At 46.8% G+C, this 16,699-nt stretch overlaps 3 protein-coding genes across 6 annotated transcripts in view; 1 reads left to right on the forward strand and 2 right to left on the reverse strand.

Moving 5' to 3' along the window:
* CKMT2 (creatine kinase, mitochondrial 2) overlaps nucleotides 1-463 on the reverse strand; it is a 31,639-nt gene extending 31,176 nt beyond the window's left edge. Inside the window, exon 1 of one of the 2 annotated variants that reach the window (XM_072793384.1) lies at nucleotides 347-463. Coding sequence is in view for 1 of the 2 variants with exons in the window: in XM_072793378.1 (XP_072649479.1) it covers nucleotides 53-176 (124 nt within the window). In the remaining variant the exon portion in view is untranslated. Of the gene's footprint in view, nucleotides 1-52; nucleotides 194-346 lie in introns of those variants that run through there. The other variant, XM_072793378.1, reaches the window with a different exon arrangement.
* The window catches only part of LOC140610993 (uncharacterized), a 74,583-nt gene extending 60,849 nt beyond the window's left edge, over nucleotides 1-13,734 (forward strand). The window contains exon 5 of the mRNA XM_072787632.1: nucleotides 13,569-13,734. The gene's annotated coding sequence lies outside the window, so the exon portion shown is untranslated. The remainder of the gene's footprint in view (nucleotides 1-13,568) is intronic.
* The window catches only part of RASGRF2 (Ras protein specific guanine nucleotide releasing factor 2), a 239,499-nt gene continuing 227,198 nt past the window's right edge, over nucleotides 4,399-16,699 (reverse strand). For 2 of the 3 annotated variants that reach the window (XM_072793339.1, XM_072793320.1), the window contains 4 exons: nucleotides 14,008-14,087; nucleotides 12,937-13,054; nucleotides 12,277-12,345; nucleotides 4,399-7,481 (listed from right to left, as the gene is read on the reverse strand). In XM_072793339.1, coding sequence (XP_072649440.1) covers nucleotides 7,356-7,481; nucleotides 12,277-12,345; nucleotides 12,937-13,054; nucleotides 14,008-14,087 — 393 coding nt within the window. In that variant the 3' untranslated portion in view covers nucleotides 4,399-7,355. Of the gene's footprint in view, nucleotides 8,442-12,276; nucleotides 12,346-12,936; nucleotides 13,055-14,007; nucleotides 14,088-16,699 lie in introns of all 3 variants that reach the window. The other variant, XM_072793330.1, reaches the window with a different exon arrangement.

The raw sequence follows: 16,699 nt of genomic DNA on the forward strand, positions 1-16,699 counted from the left end.
GCCAGCTCCTCGGGAGGGACGGCCTTCCGACGTTCATCTCCCACTTACTTACCCCAGCTCACGGGGCTGCACCTGCGTCGATGCCGCTGAGGTTGGAAATCGTTCCCAGAAACCAATGGATTAGCTGGAGGTCGCGGGCCCGAGCTCGGGGGCATTTCGAGCTTCCGTCGAGGCATTCCCGAGGGCAGGGTGCCGACCGGGCAGCCCACGCGCGGCGGGGCCGGGGCGGGTCGCCTGCCGGGAGCACCCCCCCCCCAGCGGGGCCCGCGACAGCCGCACCACCGCGGTCCCACCCGTCCCGACCCGCGCCCTGCGGGAATAAAGTCGGGTTTCGGGGCCCACTGACCTCGGAGCCGGAGTCCCCGCGTCCGCTGCCGCGACAGCTGAGAAGAGTGACGGCGGCGGGCGGCCCGGGCCGGGACAGGCGGCGGGCGGGGCGGGGCCCTGGGTGGGCCGGGCCTGGGGTGGGCGGGGGCGCTGGCCAGGTGGGGGCGGGGCCTGGGGGTGGGCGGGGCGCCGGGCAGGCGGGGGCGGGGGCCCGGGTGGGCGGGGGCGCTGGCCAGGTGGGGGCGGGGCCTGGGGTGGGCGGGGCGCCGGGCAGGCCGGGGCGGGGGCCCTGGGGTGGGCGGGGCGCTGGGCAGGGCGGGGCGGGGGGTGGAGCGGGGCCTGAGGTGGGCGGGGCCTGAGGTGGGCGGGGCGCTGGGCAGGTGGGGGGGCGGGGCATGGGGTGGGCGGGGCCCTGGGGGGCGGGGCGCGGGGCAGGTGGGGGCGGGGCCCTGGGTGGGCGGGGGCGCGGGCAGGTGGGGGCGGGGCCTGGGTGGGCGGGGCTCCGGGCAGGGCGGGGCGGGGCCCTGGGTGGGCGGGGCGCTGGGCAGGGTGGGCGGGTTGGGCGCCGGGCGGGGCCCTGAGTGGGCGGAGTGGGGCCCTGGGCAGGTCGGGCGGGGCGGGGCCCTGGCGGGGCGGGGCGCTGGGCGGCGGATCCCGAGGCTCGGGTCGGCGTCGGCGCGGCCCCGCGGTGCCCTTGAAGCCCGGGCGCGGGCGCGGCCCCTGGCGCTGGGCTCGCTGGCGCCCGCCCCTCCGCGCGTTCTGCCGCCTGCGCGCTCGGGTCTGGAGGCTGCGGCTCCCGGCGCTCTGCCAGGTTGTGGGCGCGCGGCTCGGGCTCCGGGCCCGGCTTCGTGGCCCTGCGCCCCCTGCAGCCCCACCGGGCGGAGGGCGAGGCGGCTGGCTCCCGAGAACGACCCCGCGCCCCCAGCCGGGGGCCGAGACGAAGATGCTAAAGCTGCCTCTCCGCGGCTGCCAATCAGCCGGGGACCTGATGTCCTTCCAACCTGCTGTCTGCGGCCTGGATTCCGGGGGCAGTGGCAAGCACGTTTGCCTTTTTTTTTTTTTCCAAAGATTTTATTTATTTATTTATTCATGAGAGACAGAGAGAGAGAGAGGTAGAGACGCAGGCAGAGGGAGAAGCAGGCTCCACGCAGGGAGCCCGATGCGGGACTCGACTCCCGGGCCCCAGGATCACACCCTGGGCCGAAGGCAGACGCTCAGCCCCGACTCCCCGGGCCGCCGTTTGTCTTTCGGTCGGAGCTCTCTGCGGTAGCCGGTAGCCGGCGGGACGACTTCACTTGCAATCTCCACTAGTTTAATGTGCGCAGAAAACCCTGCAGGCCACTGCCCTGCTTAAAAATAGCCCTCCTTGGGACCTGCGCCCACCAGAAAGGTTGCCTGTAAATAGCAGCGACGCAAGGGCACTTGGGCAGCAGCCCTGACATTTCAGAGGGAGCTGCCTGGGTGTCTGGCGACTGTCACGTACCCGGCTTCTCTGGCCAGGTGCACATCACCAGCTGGTTCCTTTCCCTTTTTCTCCGGGTCCAAGCCCGAGCCCAGGAATAACCTCCAACCTGGAGTGGTTCTCTTTCAGAGCTCCTACTTTGAAGTGTGACCCAAACCAAAAATAAGAATCTTACCTTTGCATGGGGTTACTGACCGGGAGAGGGCGTGAGGGGGACTTTCTGGGGTCTGGAAGTTTCCTGATTTTAGGGTGATCATATGGGTGCATACATGTGACACAGGAGAACTGGGTTCTTGTCTCACCAGTGGAAGAATGAATCTCGCGGACAACAGACAGCAAAGGAGGGAAGTTTATTAAGCAGAGATAGAAAGCTCAGAAGCGAGAGGGGTCGCGACAGATCTGCCACTGAGGGCTTTCTGGCCAACTTTTTATTGAGAACTAACCAGGAAGCCCACAGCCTGGAGATTTCTTTGTGCTTTCTTGAGTCATTGATGTATGGCTGTTTTGGGGTCTGCTGAGTTCCTGTGATTGCCTGGTAACCGTCAAAGGGAGATACTCCCTAACATTTTGGAGTTAGGAAGCCAGGTTTATGTGTGTGGTTTTTTTTTTTTGTTGTTGTTGTTGTTGTTTTGTTTTGTTTGTTTTGTTTTAATCTTCTTTGTTTTTGCTGCCTTATCTCTGTTTCCTTGGGATGGGTAGGAGCCTGACTCTGGGGCCTTTCGGTGTCCTTGGGATTTATGGGAGCCCAGAGGTTTATGGGAGCCTGACTCTGGGCCTTTTCCTTATCCTTTCCTGACTAACCCCATCTGTCCCAACTTCATATACGTAAAAATTCCTCAAGCTGCACACACAAAAGTCAAGCCCCTGCCTGTGTGTTGGTCATACGTTGGTTAATACATACGCTATCATTTTGGTCTAGCTTGTACTGAATCGAAATTTTTACAAAGCAATACTTATCCTTTCTACGTATGATTTACTCAGATATTTTCTAACCTCTTCTATGTTATTTCATTAAAAAAAATTACAGATTGGGACCAACCAAACAGACTGCATGATCTTCTAGGGGTCGGAGTTCCCAGTATGCAAGTTCTACCATAAAGGGCCATGGTCTTTCCTGTCTCTGGGGGCCTCCCCAGCAGAACAGGCAGCAAGCTGGAGGTCTCTGGGCTGACAGCTGCTCAGCAAGCTGGGCTCTGTGGGTTGGGGTAAGGGAAGGTGGAGTGAGGGGAGTTTAGGCCTATTTCTTCCTAAAGTAGCTCTTTGGCGGGCACACTGTTTCCAGTCATTTCAGGCACCAAATGAAATAAATCCAGTGACCCTGAAGTAACCCAGATCCCAAACCCAGAAAATGATGAAGCTTTGATGAGCATGGAAATGGAGAATTTATAGAATGGCAGTTACAATGAGAAACCCCTCTTCTTTGTCTGTTTTCCCCAAGTCCCTGCTAAAGGACATTTGGTGCTCCCCCCTCCTCAGCCCCTCCCCCCTTACCCCAACCCCTCATCTCTTACAGGGCAGTTTTACATTAGTAAGTAAGGTCAGAAGAGAAGTGGGCATGTTGCTGAGAAAAGGGGGTGCTGACTATCTGTTGGGGACCTGGCCATCTTGAAGCTTATGAGCGGATTGGCAAACCTCTACAAGGGACTCAACATAATTCCACAGTTCCAAAAATCCCTCAAACATGACCCTGTTATATGTCATTTATCCCTCTCTCATCACTGCCGACTCTCTTCCAAGTTCGGGGGTTCAATCCACACCTGGTAGCCAGTGTGGCCACGTGGCTGACTCTCGTCATACAGACAGGAACGGAAGTGAAGCATGCCACTGCCCTAACACTTGCATTAGAGGGAATCAGAATCAGTCCTGGGCTTATTCTCTTTCTCGTTCCTGAGTCCAGGGCTCTGCATGTGGCGGCGGGCAAGCGCAATGCTCTGCGGGACGGCCAACTCATAAGTTAAGAAGAACCTGGGTTCCTGAATCCCCACTAGCCTGATGGCTCATTTCAGAATTGGAAAAGAAAGCCAATGAAGCAGAAGACACCCAAAGTCCTCCTTCCCTCAGTTCTCACTTGTGGGTGACAGCTGCACCATGCTCTCTTTGGCTCGAAACGTTAGCACGACTTCATGTACTTGACATAAATCCACTTGGCCATTGCAGTAATTCTGAGGACAGATAGGCGTCTTATTTCACAGGTGAGGAACTTAGCCTCAGTTGGCTCAGTAGCCCATCCAAGGTCAGAGTGATGGCTGGGCCATGTCCCCCGAGCACTCGGCCTGTTCATGAGTATCGAGCTGCCATTCGATGAACCGAGCTGTTTGGGCAGCAATGAGTTCTGTGTGCCTGGGGGTGGTCAAAGGTGGTCAAACGTGGGCTGGGGTGTCACAGGAAAGGTTCAAGCACTGAAAGACAGTGGGACTCAATGACCCTTGATATGTTTTCTAAGGATCCCCCCCCAATCTCTGATATTTTAGTGCCTTGCAACATAGGCTTCTTCCAAACTTTACTTTCTCCTGAACTTTAGAAGTAAAAGAATATCCGAAGAAGCCCATTGCTACAAAGAAGGCAAGGTAGAAAAATGCAAAAAGAAATCAATGAAGAGACTAACGAGATTTTCGAGAATCAAGAAAGGCAAAATTTAATTTGCATATAGGTATAACCCACACCCCACCTGGCAAGTGTTAGGCCACGGCACAAACCCCTCTGTCAGAATCACAAATGTCAGCAGATTTGCAGTTACTGGACACAAATATTATGCTCCTCAAGGTAACACACGGGTCTGTCCATCACACACACACAAATAACAAAGAAATACATTTAAATAATTCTCTGCCAAAGAGAGCTGAGGATGGTAATCATGTTACCTCACATTTGGACAGCACATTACAGTTTACACTCTAACCCATGTTGTCCTGATGACAGCCCTGTGAGGTAGGCAGCACAGGAATCAATATTAGTTCCGTTTTGCAGATGAGGAAATGGGCTCAAGGAGGTTTTAGCACTGGCCTAAGGTTTCCCAGCTTGCAGGTGGACATCTGGGTCTTGGACTCAGAGCTAGGGCACCTCGGCCAGCTCTTTCACAACTGCTTTTCTAGGGAAAAACGACATGGGCTGTGCAAAAGACAGTAGCTCAACATCAAGTAGATCTCTTCTTTTTCTTGGGCAGATGAGATCAAGTACAATCAACCCTAATGTTAATTTTAGGCTGTGTGGCAGCCAAAATGAATAATTATCTCAATCATCATCCATGTGTTTATACCTATAACAAAATGGTTGTTTTCTACTCTTTCTCTGCCCTGCCTTAATTTTAAGTCACCCACAGCCATGGAAAAATGACACTGTGATTAGATTTCATTGACTCAAGTCTTATTACCAGGATTCACATAGTGGCGTTGTAATCAAGTCACTATCTAAACTTACAATCTGCTCTCTTGCTGAAATGAAAGTGAATTGAGTTCATTTATTCCTTCTGGCTGTGGACATTAGCCTGGCTTTATTCTCTAGCCATAAATAACATATAATTTATTCCACCATGTAATATATATCCCATATATAGTATATCCCATTTCAAGAGTAGTAAAAAAAATGATAAACTTCACAGGTTGGATTTTAAAAGTCTTTAAAGCAAAGAGAAAGTTTTTTGTCAGGGGGAATAAAATCGAACTTTAAAAGAAAAGCTAAATAAAATCCTTTATTTTAAAATAAAAGTTAATGGGGTGGGGGAGAATAAGCCCTCTATCACATTATTTTTTTAGTTGAGAATTTAAAAAGTGGCCCAATCATTGCCAACCCAAGGCTATATGTTTTATAATATGGTGAGAGAAGAGGTGCTAGTCTGTCATCATATACTCCAGAATGGATTCTCTTCCAAGTTATCCAGGTTCTAGGAGTTTCATTTGTTTTTAAGCAGTGCTTTAAGATTAAAAAAAAAAAAATCTAACAAACAGTGCTGGGGGCTTTGTGTGAGAGCCACTGGCAAATATTGCAACAGTAGTTTAAAATTCTCTCTTTAGATTCCTTCAGAGAAATGCTAAGGAAAAGTGACAACATTCTACTTCATGCCTAAATCTGTCACATAATATATTGGCTTAAGTAAGAGATTTGTCCCTGCAGCAAAACTGGATGTCTTAGCTAATAACGAAAGGCATCCCCTAAAAGTCCCAAGGTAATTTCATTGACAGTACAAAATGTGGGTATTCAGCTGAAAGCATGAAATTGGCTTTTTTACTTCTGATTTTCTAGGTTAATTTTGCAATAATATAAGAATTTGCTATTTGGTTGTTGGGGGCTGACCTGCCTTGGAGTCTTAGAAGTGGGTCTCATATAATGGAATATAGGCAGACACAGCTGGGAGTGCACAGTGCAACACTAAATACACACTTGAAAGGCAGAAGAGGATGGGTGCCTTAACAATCAAAAGCACTACAAGTTGCTCTTGGCGATTTTAAATGTGACCAAACTGAGGTTTTTTAGAATGCACATTCTTATCCCAGATGGTACAGAAATGGTGCAGGTCATCAAAAGGAGCACCCCTGGAGGTAGAGTTCTCTCTCTTGCAGTTCCAGCAAGGTTTCGGACTCTAGTAAGCAGGAGGGGCGTGTAATTCAATAAAACACTAAAGGTCATCATAGCAATTGATGGTTCCTATAGCTGACCACTGGGGGCGCTTACAACATTCTACAGGAAAACCCCAGAAACCTTTGTCACTGGGTTGAGGAAACCTGGGCTCTCCGAGAAAGGGGAGGAGCATTTGGAAATTCCTCGGTCTCTCATTTTTCTTTAGTAAGAATGGCTGCAGTGCCCCTGGAACATTTGGGTCAGAGAAATAATGGTCCAAACTTCCCGGGAAAGTGCACACAGAATGACCTCTTCGCCCCTGGGAAACTTTGGGGGGCTTCAAAGCAGAGCGCATGGACCTTCCCACATGTTTGTTTTGCCTGAAACTACGATGTGTGTGGTGCTGTCACTGATTTTTCCTGGGCTTAGTCCACCTTCCAAGACTGTGTTTTTGAGCCAAGAAAGTTAACCTTTATTTTCCTTTTCTTCTGCAAGACCTTGAGGTCTTGCAGTTGACATGTATTAGTTCAAACCCTCAGTTTGTGAACACTGTGAAATAAATTGCACGTTATGCAGTTAGGATCCAGACAACCCATGCTTCTTATCATGCATCAAGATGCATCAACCTCTTATTTGAAACTAAAGAGAACAAACAAGCAACTTTAAAAAAAAAAAGAAAGAAAAAAAAGAAAAAAAGAAAGCATTCATTAGTAACCCTCCTGGGGTTTAGTGCTACACTGTTGGCTAATATGAGCTATTGAAAATATTTTTTGGAATGGTCTTCAAATATTATAAATAGTTTCTTTTACTTACTTGGTATCTCACTAGATAGTTATGTACAGAGATGGCCCTTACCATGCAGGAAAAATGTACATTTTCCACTTCTATGGTACATTAGGAACGCTAGTGCTTCCACTGGGTCTTACGAGCCGGCACATTGAACGTATTAGGCAGCCGTTAGTTCTAACAAGAGAATTAAAGTGCAAAGAAGGAGGGAAAACAGCTAGACAGGTCAATTTTTTTTTTCACTGTCAGCATCAATATACTTCATGCCTCCAAGAGAAACCAGCAGGTGCAATAGGCTCAGGTACCAAGAACTCTGTATTTTGCTGTTTCTTCTTGTAAAGCAGAGCTCTCCCTGAGAAGAGAAGAGGGAGGTGAACGCGAGATAGCCCTATTTCTGCAACAACCATCAATCCTGGAAAAAGCCGCCTCACCTCCCGGCCCGGGCAGCGGCGACCCCTGCACTGCGTCTTCTGATGCAAGCGCTGTTGAGCGGTGGGTCCCCGTCCCCCCACACATGGAATGTGTTGCCTCAGAAGTATCCCCAAATTGAAAACCAAGGATGACCGGTGCAGGACCGTCTACCAACAGCACACGGACGTGTGGGTTTGCAAGAGAAAATCCTGTTGAACAACGTTCTAGAAAATACAACCGTATTTGCAGTGAGCGTAAAAATGGTTTGTGCAAATCAGAAAAAAAAAAAAAAAAAGGAGAGAGAGAGAAATCCGCCTTCACCGTGGGGAGGGCAGGGGGCAAGCGGGGGAGGTGCGGGGCCGCGCCTGCAGCCACCCGCGGCCCACGCATGCGCAGTCCGCTCCCTGCCCTCGGTCTCCCCGGGCCTGCTGCCTCCGGACCAAAGCAGCAGTTGCAGGCGGTGCGGCTCCTCCCACGTGAGCTCCGAGGCCCCGAACCATGCACGTGCGGGACGCCGGGGCTGCTCGAGCGCCGCCCCGCAGACGGAGCCTCGGCCGCTCTGGACGCTCCTCGGGAGGCAGAAAACAGCGGAGGCGGCGGGCGGCCCGCGGGGGCGGGGGGAGGGGGTTGGTGCTCGGCGCGGCGCCCCCCGGAGGAGCGCACCCTCGGCTCACCCCCCCACCCCCCGAGTCTGCAGCGTCCGGCCCCCGCCAAGGGCCGGGGCTTCGCGGGCTGGAGGGGGCCTGGGTGCGCCCCGAGGAGGGAGGAGGCCGCGGGGCGAGGCATGCACGGTGCGGGCGGCCCAGCCTCAGGCCGGGAGCCGGGGCTCGATTTTGAGGGACAGTTCGTAGAGCGTGTCTTCGTCTATGATGAGGGCTTTGTCGAGCAGGTACTGGGTGACCTGGAGGAACAGGGAAACGCCGGCCGTGGGCTCGCTCCGAACACTGTCCCCCGAATGCAGTCGGACACAACTCCACATGCCCCCTCGAGCATTTAAAAATGTTACGGGATTTTTAAAAAAGAGATCATGAATATATTCTCATTGGAAAGAAAAGAAAAAAAAAGAGGAAGGAAGGAAGGAAGGAAGGAAGGAAGGAAGGAAGGAAGGAAGGAAGGAAGGAAGGAAGGAAGGAAGGAAGGAAGGAGATGAGGAAGGGGGGAAGAAGAAGAGGAGGAGGAGGAAGAAGAAGAAGAAGAAGAAAGAGGAGGAGGAGGAGAAAGGGAGGGAAAGGAAGGAAGGAAGGAAGGAAGAAAAAGAAAGAAAGAAAGAAAGAAAGAAAGAAAGAAAGAAAGAAAAAGAAAGAAAGAAAAGAAAGAAAAGGAAGAGGAAGAAGAAGGGAGGAAGAAAGAAAAAGAGAAAAAAGAAAGTTGAAGGGGAAGGAGGAGGAGAAATGGAGGGAAAGAAAGAAAGAGAAAGAAAGAAAGAAGAAAAGAAAAAAGAAGAAAGAAAAGGAAAGGAAGAGGAAGAAGAAGGAGGAAGGGAGGGAGAAAGAAAAAGAGAGAGAAAAAAGAAAGAGAAAGAAGCCGAAGGGGAAGGAGGAGGAGGAGGAGGAGAAAGGCAGGGAGGGAGGGAAAGCCAGCCACCATACACTTCCCATCCTCTCCCAGCTCCTAACCCCAGGCACTTCCCTGAAGAGGCGCCGCTGCTATCATGTGGTTTGCATTCTCTTTAGATCCTACAGGTACTTACAGAAACCTGTTTTCCCCTTGTGATCCTAAGGTACATCTTACTCTGCTTTCACATCTTCACTGTGAGGCAGGGAGAGCTCCCCACGTCGGTCCACAGAGTGTGAACGCTGTGCGGCACTAATATGTGATCCACCAGTTTAGTCACCAACTTTTTATCGAGAGGGGTGTTTGCTCTTGACATTTCGCTATCACACAAAGTGACAGTAAAATCCTCGTTAGCACATTTGCTTGGTGCTCACATGGGAATGTTCCTTGGGGACGTGCATTCACTTCTAGTGGACGTGAGAAGTGAAAGGAAAGGAAATGACACTAAAATAAGAATGTTGGGGCCTGGTGTATTTCTGTGGAAATAGTTCTTTACTTTTATTGAGCTAAAACTTACGTAGGCATAGCTCATGGTCCGCTCAGCTTTACGTCCATATCACAGTTGGACAACCCCCTCCCCCAGGAAGTGCTCATTCAGCTTCCCTGTCTGCTCCCAGAAGCGGCCATGGCTGTGATTCTATTACCACGCATTAGTTTGGTCTACTCGAGAATTTGGGGGTTTTTTTTGTGTTTTTCTCTTCTTTTTTCGAGAACTTTATAGAAGCAGAAGCATACAGTATGTACTTGTCTTTTAAGAAATATTTTATGTAAAGTCAATTTGCCGACATATAGTATAACACCCTACAGCATGTACTTGTGTGTCTAGCTTCCTTCACCCAGTGTGCTCTTCCGAAGTTCTTTCAGGCTGTGACAAGTATCACAAGTCTGCCCTGTTGTTGTGTCTCCTGTGAGACACACAACATCTGTCGATCCATTCACCTATTTATGGACCCCTGGGCTGTTTCCAGTTCGGGGCTATTATTAAGAAATGCTATGAACACTTCATACAAGACTTTCAGTGGCCATGTTGTCATGTGCCCCTGGATAAATACCTGGGAGGGATATTCCTGGGTCATCAGGTAGATGCATATTTAATGTTTTAAGAAATATCCACAGGACACAGGTTTCTAAAGTGGATGAACCATGTTATTCTCGCCAGCAATGTAGAAGAGTTGTGGTTGTTCAGTTCATCAATTTTTAATTCTAACAGGTGATGCAAAATAACCTCTGAAACTGCAGTACCTGGTATTATTGTGCACAAACTAATGTTCGGGATTTCCAGTATTCTAAAATTTTGTTTATCTATAAGGTGGAAATGATGCCTCATTATAATTTGTGTTTCCCCTTCTCACTAGTGAAGTTGAGCATTTAAAAAATATTTATTGGCTAATTTTGTTTCTTATTCTGTGAGTTCACCTGTTCATAATTTTGCTGATTTTTCGACTGAGTTGTTTATATTTTCCTTACAGACTTATAGAAAGACTTTTATTCTGTCTCTTTGTTTCTACGTATTACAATTATCATCTCCTAGGTGTGCCTGGGTCACTCAGTTAGTTAAACATCCAGCTGTTGATTTTGGTGAAGAGCTCAGGGTTCTGAGATCGAGCCCCTGGTCAGACTCTGTGTTGAGTATGGAGCCTGCTTAAGATTTTCTCTCTCTCTTCCTCTCCCTCTGCCCCACCCAGCACCCCACTCTTGCTCTCATTCTCTCTCACAAAAAAAAAAAATTTTTTTCAAAACAATCATCTCCTAGTTGACTGGTTTTATTTTTGCTTTTAATTTTTTTTTATTTTTTTTATTTTTTTTTATTTTTTATTTTTTTACTTATTTATGATAGTCACAGAGAGAGAGAGAGGCGCAGAGACACAGGCAGAGGGAGAAGCAGGCTCCATGCACTGGAAGCCCGATGTGGGATTCGATCCCAGGTCTCCAGGATCGTGCCCTGGGCCAAAGGCAGGCGCCAAACTGCTGCGCCATCCAGGGATCCCTATTTTTGCTTTTTAAATAATTGCATTTTGTCATACCAAAGGTTAATTTTGATGCAGCAAACTTATTCAAGCTTGTGTCTTACAGTTCATATGTTCTGTATTTAGGAAGATCCTTCAAATCTAAAGGTTGTGAATATTTTGTACTATATTTTATGCAAATAATTTAATATCTGTTTTTATATTTAGGTAATGAACTCATCTGGACTTTTTTTGCATGTGTGACTTATCAGCTGTAGAGCTAAAATTCCTATTCTTTTACTTGACTGGTCAATTTCTTTCTGGCACTTTCTTTAAATGCCTCCCTTATTCCATATTAGATTTTCATATAGACAAAATCCGCATCTGGACTACATCCCACTCCACTGAATTTGCATTCTTATGCCAATGTAGTCCTGTTTTATTCACACAGCTTTAGGAAATGCCTGTGTATCTGGTAGGAAAAGCTCTTATTTTTTCCCAAAAAATCCTTGTCTTCTTTTTTTTTTTTTTTTTTTTTGGCCTATCTAAGCTGACTTATGGGTTTCACAATAAGTTTGTCAAGTTCCATGAAATAATAAGGAAAACATGGCTGTGAGTTATATGTGAATCTTCTGTACTACCCTCTCAATTTTTCTGTAAAGCCAAAATGATTCTAAAAAATAATACCTATTTAAAAAAGAAAAAGGAAAGAAAGAAAGTCCAGTTGTGGCTGGAACAGAGGAAGAAGGGGGGTGATGTGAGATACATCCTGAAAGATGACAGGGGCCATATAATCTAAGACTTATGAGACACATCAAGACTTTTTCTTTCTTCATCCTAAGAGCAATGAAAAATCTATGAAATATTTTATGAAAGGGACATTTTCCTCTGTGTTTCAGAGAGTTCTATCTGACTGCAATCTGTAGAATGGACTTTGCATTCTAGAGTGAATGCAAGTAGACAGGTAACAGATAATTGGTGGCTTGGACCAGGGTGGTGATGGTGTAGACAGGTTCATGAGAATATAGAATATAGAATATACAACAGATAGAACTTGATAAATTGATGTTCTTTTTGCCTGCCTGCTTGCTTGCTTAATCAGAGTTGCCAAAGATTTGTCTATTCAATTGGTCTTTTCTGTGAGTCAGCTTTAGATATTATCAATCAACCACTGTTTCTAATTCATAAATTCCCACTGTTTCTTTATTAGTCCCCTTAACAACCACATGATATTACCTTTGGCTGATGGTCTATTCGATAGCAAGTCTGCTGGAATTGGCGTATCTCTCTGATGATGTGTGATATCTAGTAGAGAAACAATAACAACAAAAGCAAAGAAAAAAAATATTTCCTTGTATCACCACACATTCTTCCTGGCCCTGCTCACAAGTAGGCAAGGGCTGACTCCTCCCCACCCCCCGCCCCGGGAAGGGTCAGAGCCCTGCCCTATCATTTTCTATGCCCAGCCAGGGCTTTCTTGCCCTTCAATGAGCCACGTGAAATGCAGCAAGACACTGAATTCACAATCAGAGGAACAGCTGGCACTGGGTGTGCCCTCAAGTTCAGAGGTGGCAAGCTTGGGGCATTACTGTCCTTGGGCTCCTTGTTTCTATCTTGGCGCTCAGAACCTGGTTGTCCAGCAAGAAGCCTTCCACATCTGTGTGTCTCGTCTTAGACAGTCGTCCCTGGAGCTTTATTCCCCGCCCCTTTGCCCAGGCTGCAAGCTGAAACAACCCTGCTGAAAATCACTTCAATCAGCCACAGCAGATTAATTAAACCCAGTGTCCCTTATCCCCGCTGCCTCAAAATGCAAAAGCAGTGACCTCCCTGACTAAGCCTCTTCCCTATAAGCCACTGGAATCGCTGCATCAGGTGGACAATGAAATTATCACCTACCATTCTCATTTTGGAGAAATTAACGAGGCCTTCCTCAGTAAAGTTTGGTGTTCCTTCTTCAATAAAGGCCAGGTCTGTCAGGTACATCCCCAGATAAGGAACAGCTGGGGGGTTACAGCTGCAAAACCAAGAGACGTTGTTCTCAAGCTCATTCACACAAGCAGCGATTCCCCTCCCCTGTTTTACAGGAAGCAACTATGCTGCTTCAATCCTGAAGAATAAAGCCTTGTAATTCCGTCTTCCCAAGCATACTCATGATATTGAGTTTCCAATACATCTCACAACAGAATCTAATAGAAAATTACAGCCCATATCTTACAATGTGCTTGAGACAGTGGCATGTTCAAACAACAGGATGTCTTGCAGACAAATACAAAACATGTGCTTAGCAGTACTTGTCTGCAGTACTTGTAACCTGGCCATACTTCTCCCAGGAGTAAGAGCATGCAGGAAGCTTAAAGAACTGGGAAGAAAAATCAATGTGGTTAGAGCTTGTAAAACTTGTTTTCTGTTTTGGTTAGTATTTCAATGTTTTACAAGGTAACATTTCAATATTTACAAGATGATATTCGATGTTAATGGATATCCCCATTGTACTCTAAGGCGATGCCTTCTCTTTTTTTTTTTTTTAGGGGGTTACCTTGGTCTTCTCAGAGTCAAGAGTGAGGACACAGACTTTTGAACCAGAGAGAACTGGGTCTGAGTCCCAGCAAGAACACTTGCTAAGTGATGCTGGGCAAACTATGCAAACCACAGTCTCCTCATTGTGTTTAGGTTAATAAATACCAAATCAAGAAACTTTTTATAGTAAAAGATGCTTTTATTTTGGAGTAAAAGCTGATGTTATTTTCTTCTTATTTGGGATAGTCTGCATGCCACGTGTCTGTTTACAAGACAATTACTGTATGCATAGTATTTCAAATATAAAGAAAAATCAGGAAAATACCTAGATGATGGAAGTCATTTCCCATTTTTTTTTCAAGTAGGAGGTAGGCCACTATTTGTATACTGTATACATTTTTAAAATATATTTCTGAGTTGTGAATAACTTAGTAATTGAGATAAACATACTTTTTAAGGGTTTCTCTGAGATTTTTAAATCTTCCTTCAGATGAAACGGTCTTCTGAAGCTTGTCCATTAGAGCTTTTGTCTAGAAAGAAACAAACGACTTAGCATGTCATAAAAATACTCCTGTGATTTGACAAGATGGGTAAGTTACCAAGAGATCCTCAATTCCCTTCTACAGTTGCAGGTGCTGATACCTTTGTCAGACTGTTGTGATATGATATTTTCAAAATACAGACATGGGGCATTATCATCTAATTTAATTGATTAAAAAAAAGAAGCATGTGAAGAAGAGAAATTGACTACACTGCTCATTTAGTCAAAAAGAGGAAAATGAAAAATTGCAATGCATGAGAAATTTAGAGATTTAAAGACTTGATAAAGCACATGTTGAATTACGGAATCTTAAAGGAGAGGTTTCATGTCAGGTGGTTTTCATGGTGAATCTTTTGGGTGTTAATTTCCAAATCATCAAAACACAGATTTGGTTGCTTGGCTATCTTCTGCTACAAACCCTTTGTTTTGTGATCATCTTCATCAACTTGTTAGAAAAGTTTAAGTGACATTTACCAAGAAATAAAACTGTTGTTGATATTGATCTGGAGTTTCTTCCATGGACATGAGAGAATGGTAGGGTGGCCCTTGGGGGTGATGACGCATTCCTGGTAATACCGATGCCCGGGCAGGTTGGCAGGGAAAGGCACCTGGAATGCCCAAGCTGCAACACCTCAGACTAATTTGCCTCAATCTGGAGAGGAGCTGCATGCTTCACAAGAGCTTTCAGAATGACTCAAAGGGCTTCCTTCTCCATCCTGGTTCCTGAGGACTCTGAAAGAAGACAGCCAGCAAGGCCTGGCAGGGATGTAGGTGTGGGGAAATGGGATGGGGCTGGATAGGCCTCTTGCCAGGCCCAGAGCTATCCTTGGGGAGAAAGAAGCTGCAGAAATATAGTCTGTCCTATAGTCACAGACCAAATTTGGTGGACTCCAGACTGCACATTCCACCAGGCCTTCTGGATGTTTCCCAGACAGGACTCAGATCGGAAGAAGAGACAGCTAGAGAGCAGACGGTATGATGAGAGTGTCTGAAGTGGAACTTATCTACAACCAGGCACTACCTATGGTGACTACACTGAGGTCCTAGGCCCTGGAGGATAGTCCCTCACTCATCCTAAAGCCACATCAAGTGACACATACATGTGGTTGAAATGGTATATTCTATTTAATGCCTCTATCGGAGTATATTCAATTTTGAAAAAAAAATAATTTGGATATTAGTCTTATCACCCTATTCCATCATCAGTTATTCCTAAAGCCGCATCGTGTCAAAGACATGAATCTCACTTAAGTCAACCACAGGAAAGTCCTAATATTTTCCTTTCTTTCCTCAAATGTTTCTTTAAACTCCAGTTAATTGACATTCAGTATCAGGTGTAGAATTCAGTGATTTGTCACTTACATAACTCCCTGGTGCTCATCACAACAGGTGCCCTCCTGAATGCCCATCACCTGTTTAACCCATCCCTGACTCCTGCCTCTACTCCAGTAACCCTCAGTTTGTGCTCTATAGTTAAGTCTGTTCTCTAGTTTCCTCTCTTTCCCCCCCATGTTCATCTGTTTTGTTTCTTAAATTCCACATATGAGTGAAATCATATGGTATCTGTCTTTCTCTGACTGACTTATTTTCCTTGGCATACTCTCTACCTCTATCCACGTCATAGCAAATGGCAAGATTTCATTCCTTTTTATTGCTAATATTCCAATTTAGTGTGTGTGTGTGTGTATAGTGTGTGTGTGTGCAGTATATATATATACCGCATCTTCTTCATTCATTAGTCAATGCACATTGGACTCTTTCCATAATTTGGCTATCATAATAATGATGCTGTAAACATCGGGGTGCACGTATCCCTTTGAATGGGTATTTTTGTATCCTTTGGGTAAATACCTAGTAGTGCAATTGCTGGATCAGAGCCCTAATATTTTCTTTTTTTTTTTTAAGATTTTATTGATTTATTCATGAGAGACACAGAGAGAGAGAGGCAGAGACATAGGCAGAGGGAGAAGCAGGCTCCATGCAGGGAGCTTGATGTGGGACTTGATCCTTGGACCCCAGGATCATGCTGTGGGCCAAAGGCAGGCACCAAACCGCTGAGCCACCCAGGCGCCCCAGCCTAATATTTTCTTAAAGATGATTTAAGAATCTCTTGGTATCAACTCAGATGAAAAAAAATAGGGGGAGGAGAATTAAAGAGAAGGCAGAAGTGTGACTTGCTGATCTTGATGAAGTGTGACAATATCTATGACAGGAGAATATGCTCTTTGTATCCTGTGCCCAACAGCTAAGGCTACCATCGCTTTAGGAGGAGGCAAAATCTAGCCACAACAGGGGCATCAGTGTCCAGCTTTTAGATTCTGAAATAGCTGCTTGAAGCCCGTTTTAAAAACAGTATCCTAGTGGTACCTGTGTGGCTCAGTTGGTTGGGCGTCTGCCTTCAGCTCAAGTCAGGATTCCAGGATCCTAGGATTTAGCCTCTAGTTGGGCTGCCTGCCCTGTGGGGAGTCTGCTGCTCTTTTCCCTCTGCTATTCCCCTCTGCCCCTCTCCCCTGCCCACACTCTCTCATTCTCTCTCAAATAAGTAAATAAGATCTTTAAAAAAAATTAAAACTAAAAATAGTATTCTAACACCCATTCATC

The sequence above is a fragment of the Canis lupus genome, chromosome 2 (genome assembly GCF_048164855.1).
Source record: "Canis lupus baileyi chromosome 2, mCanLup2.hap1, whole genome shotgun sequence".
In the NCBI taxonomy this organism is placed as follows: domain Eukaryota; kingdom Metazoa; phylum Chordata; class Mammalia; order Carnivora; family Canidae; genus Canis; species Canis lupus.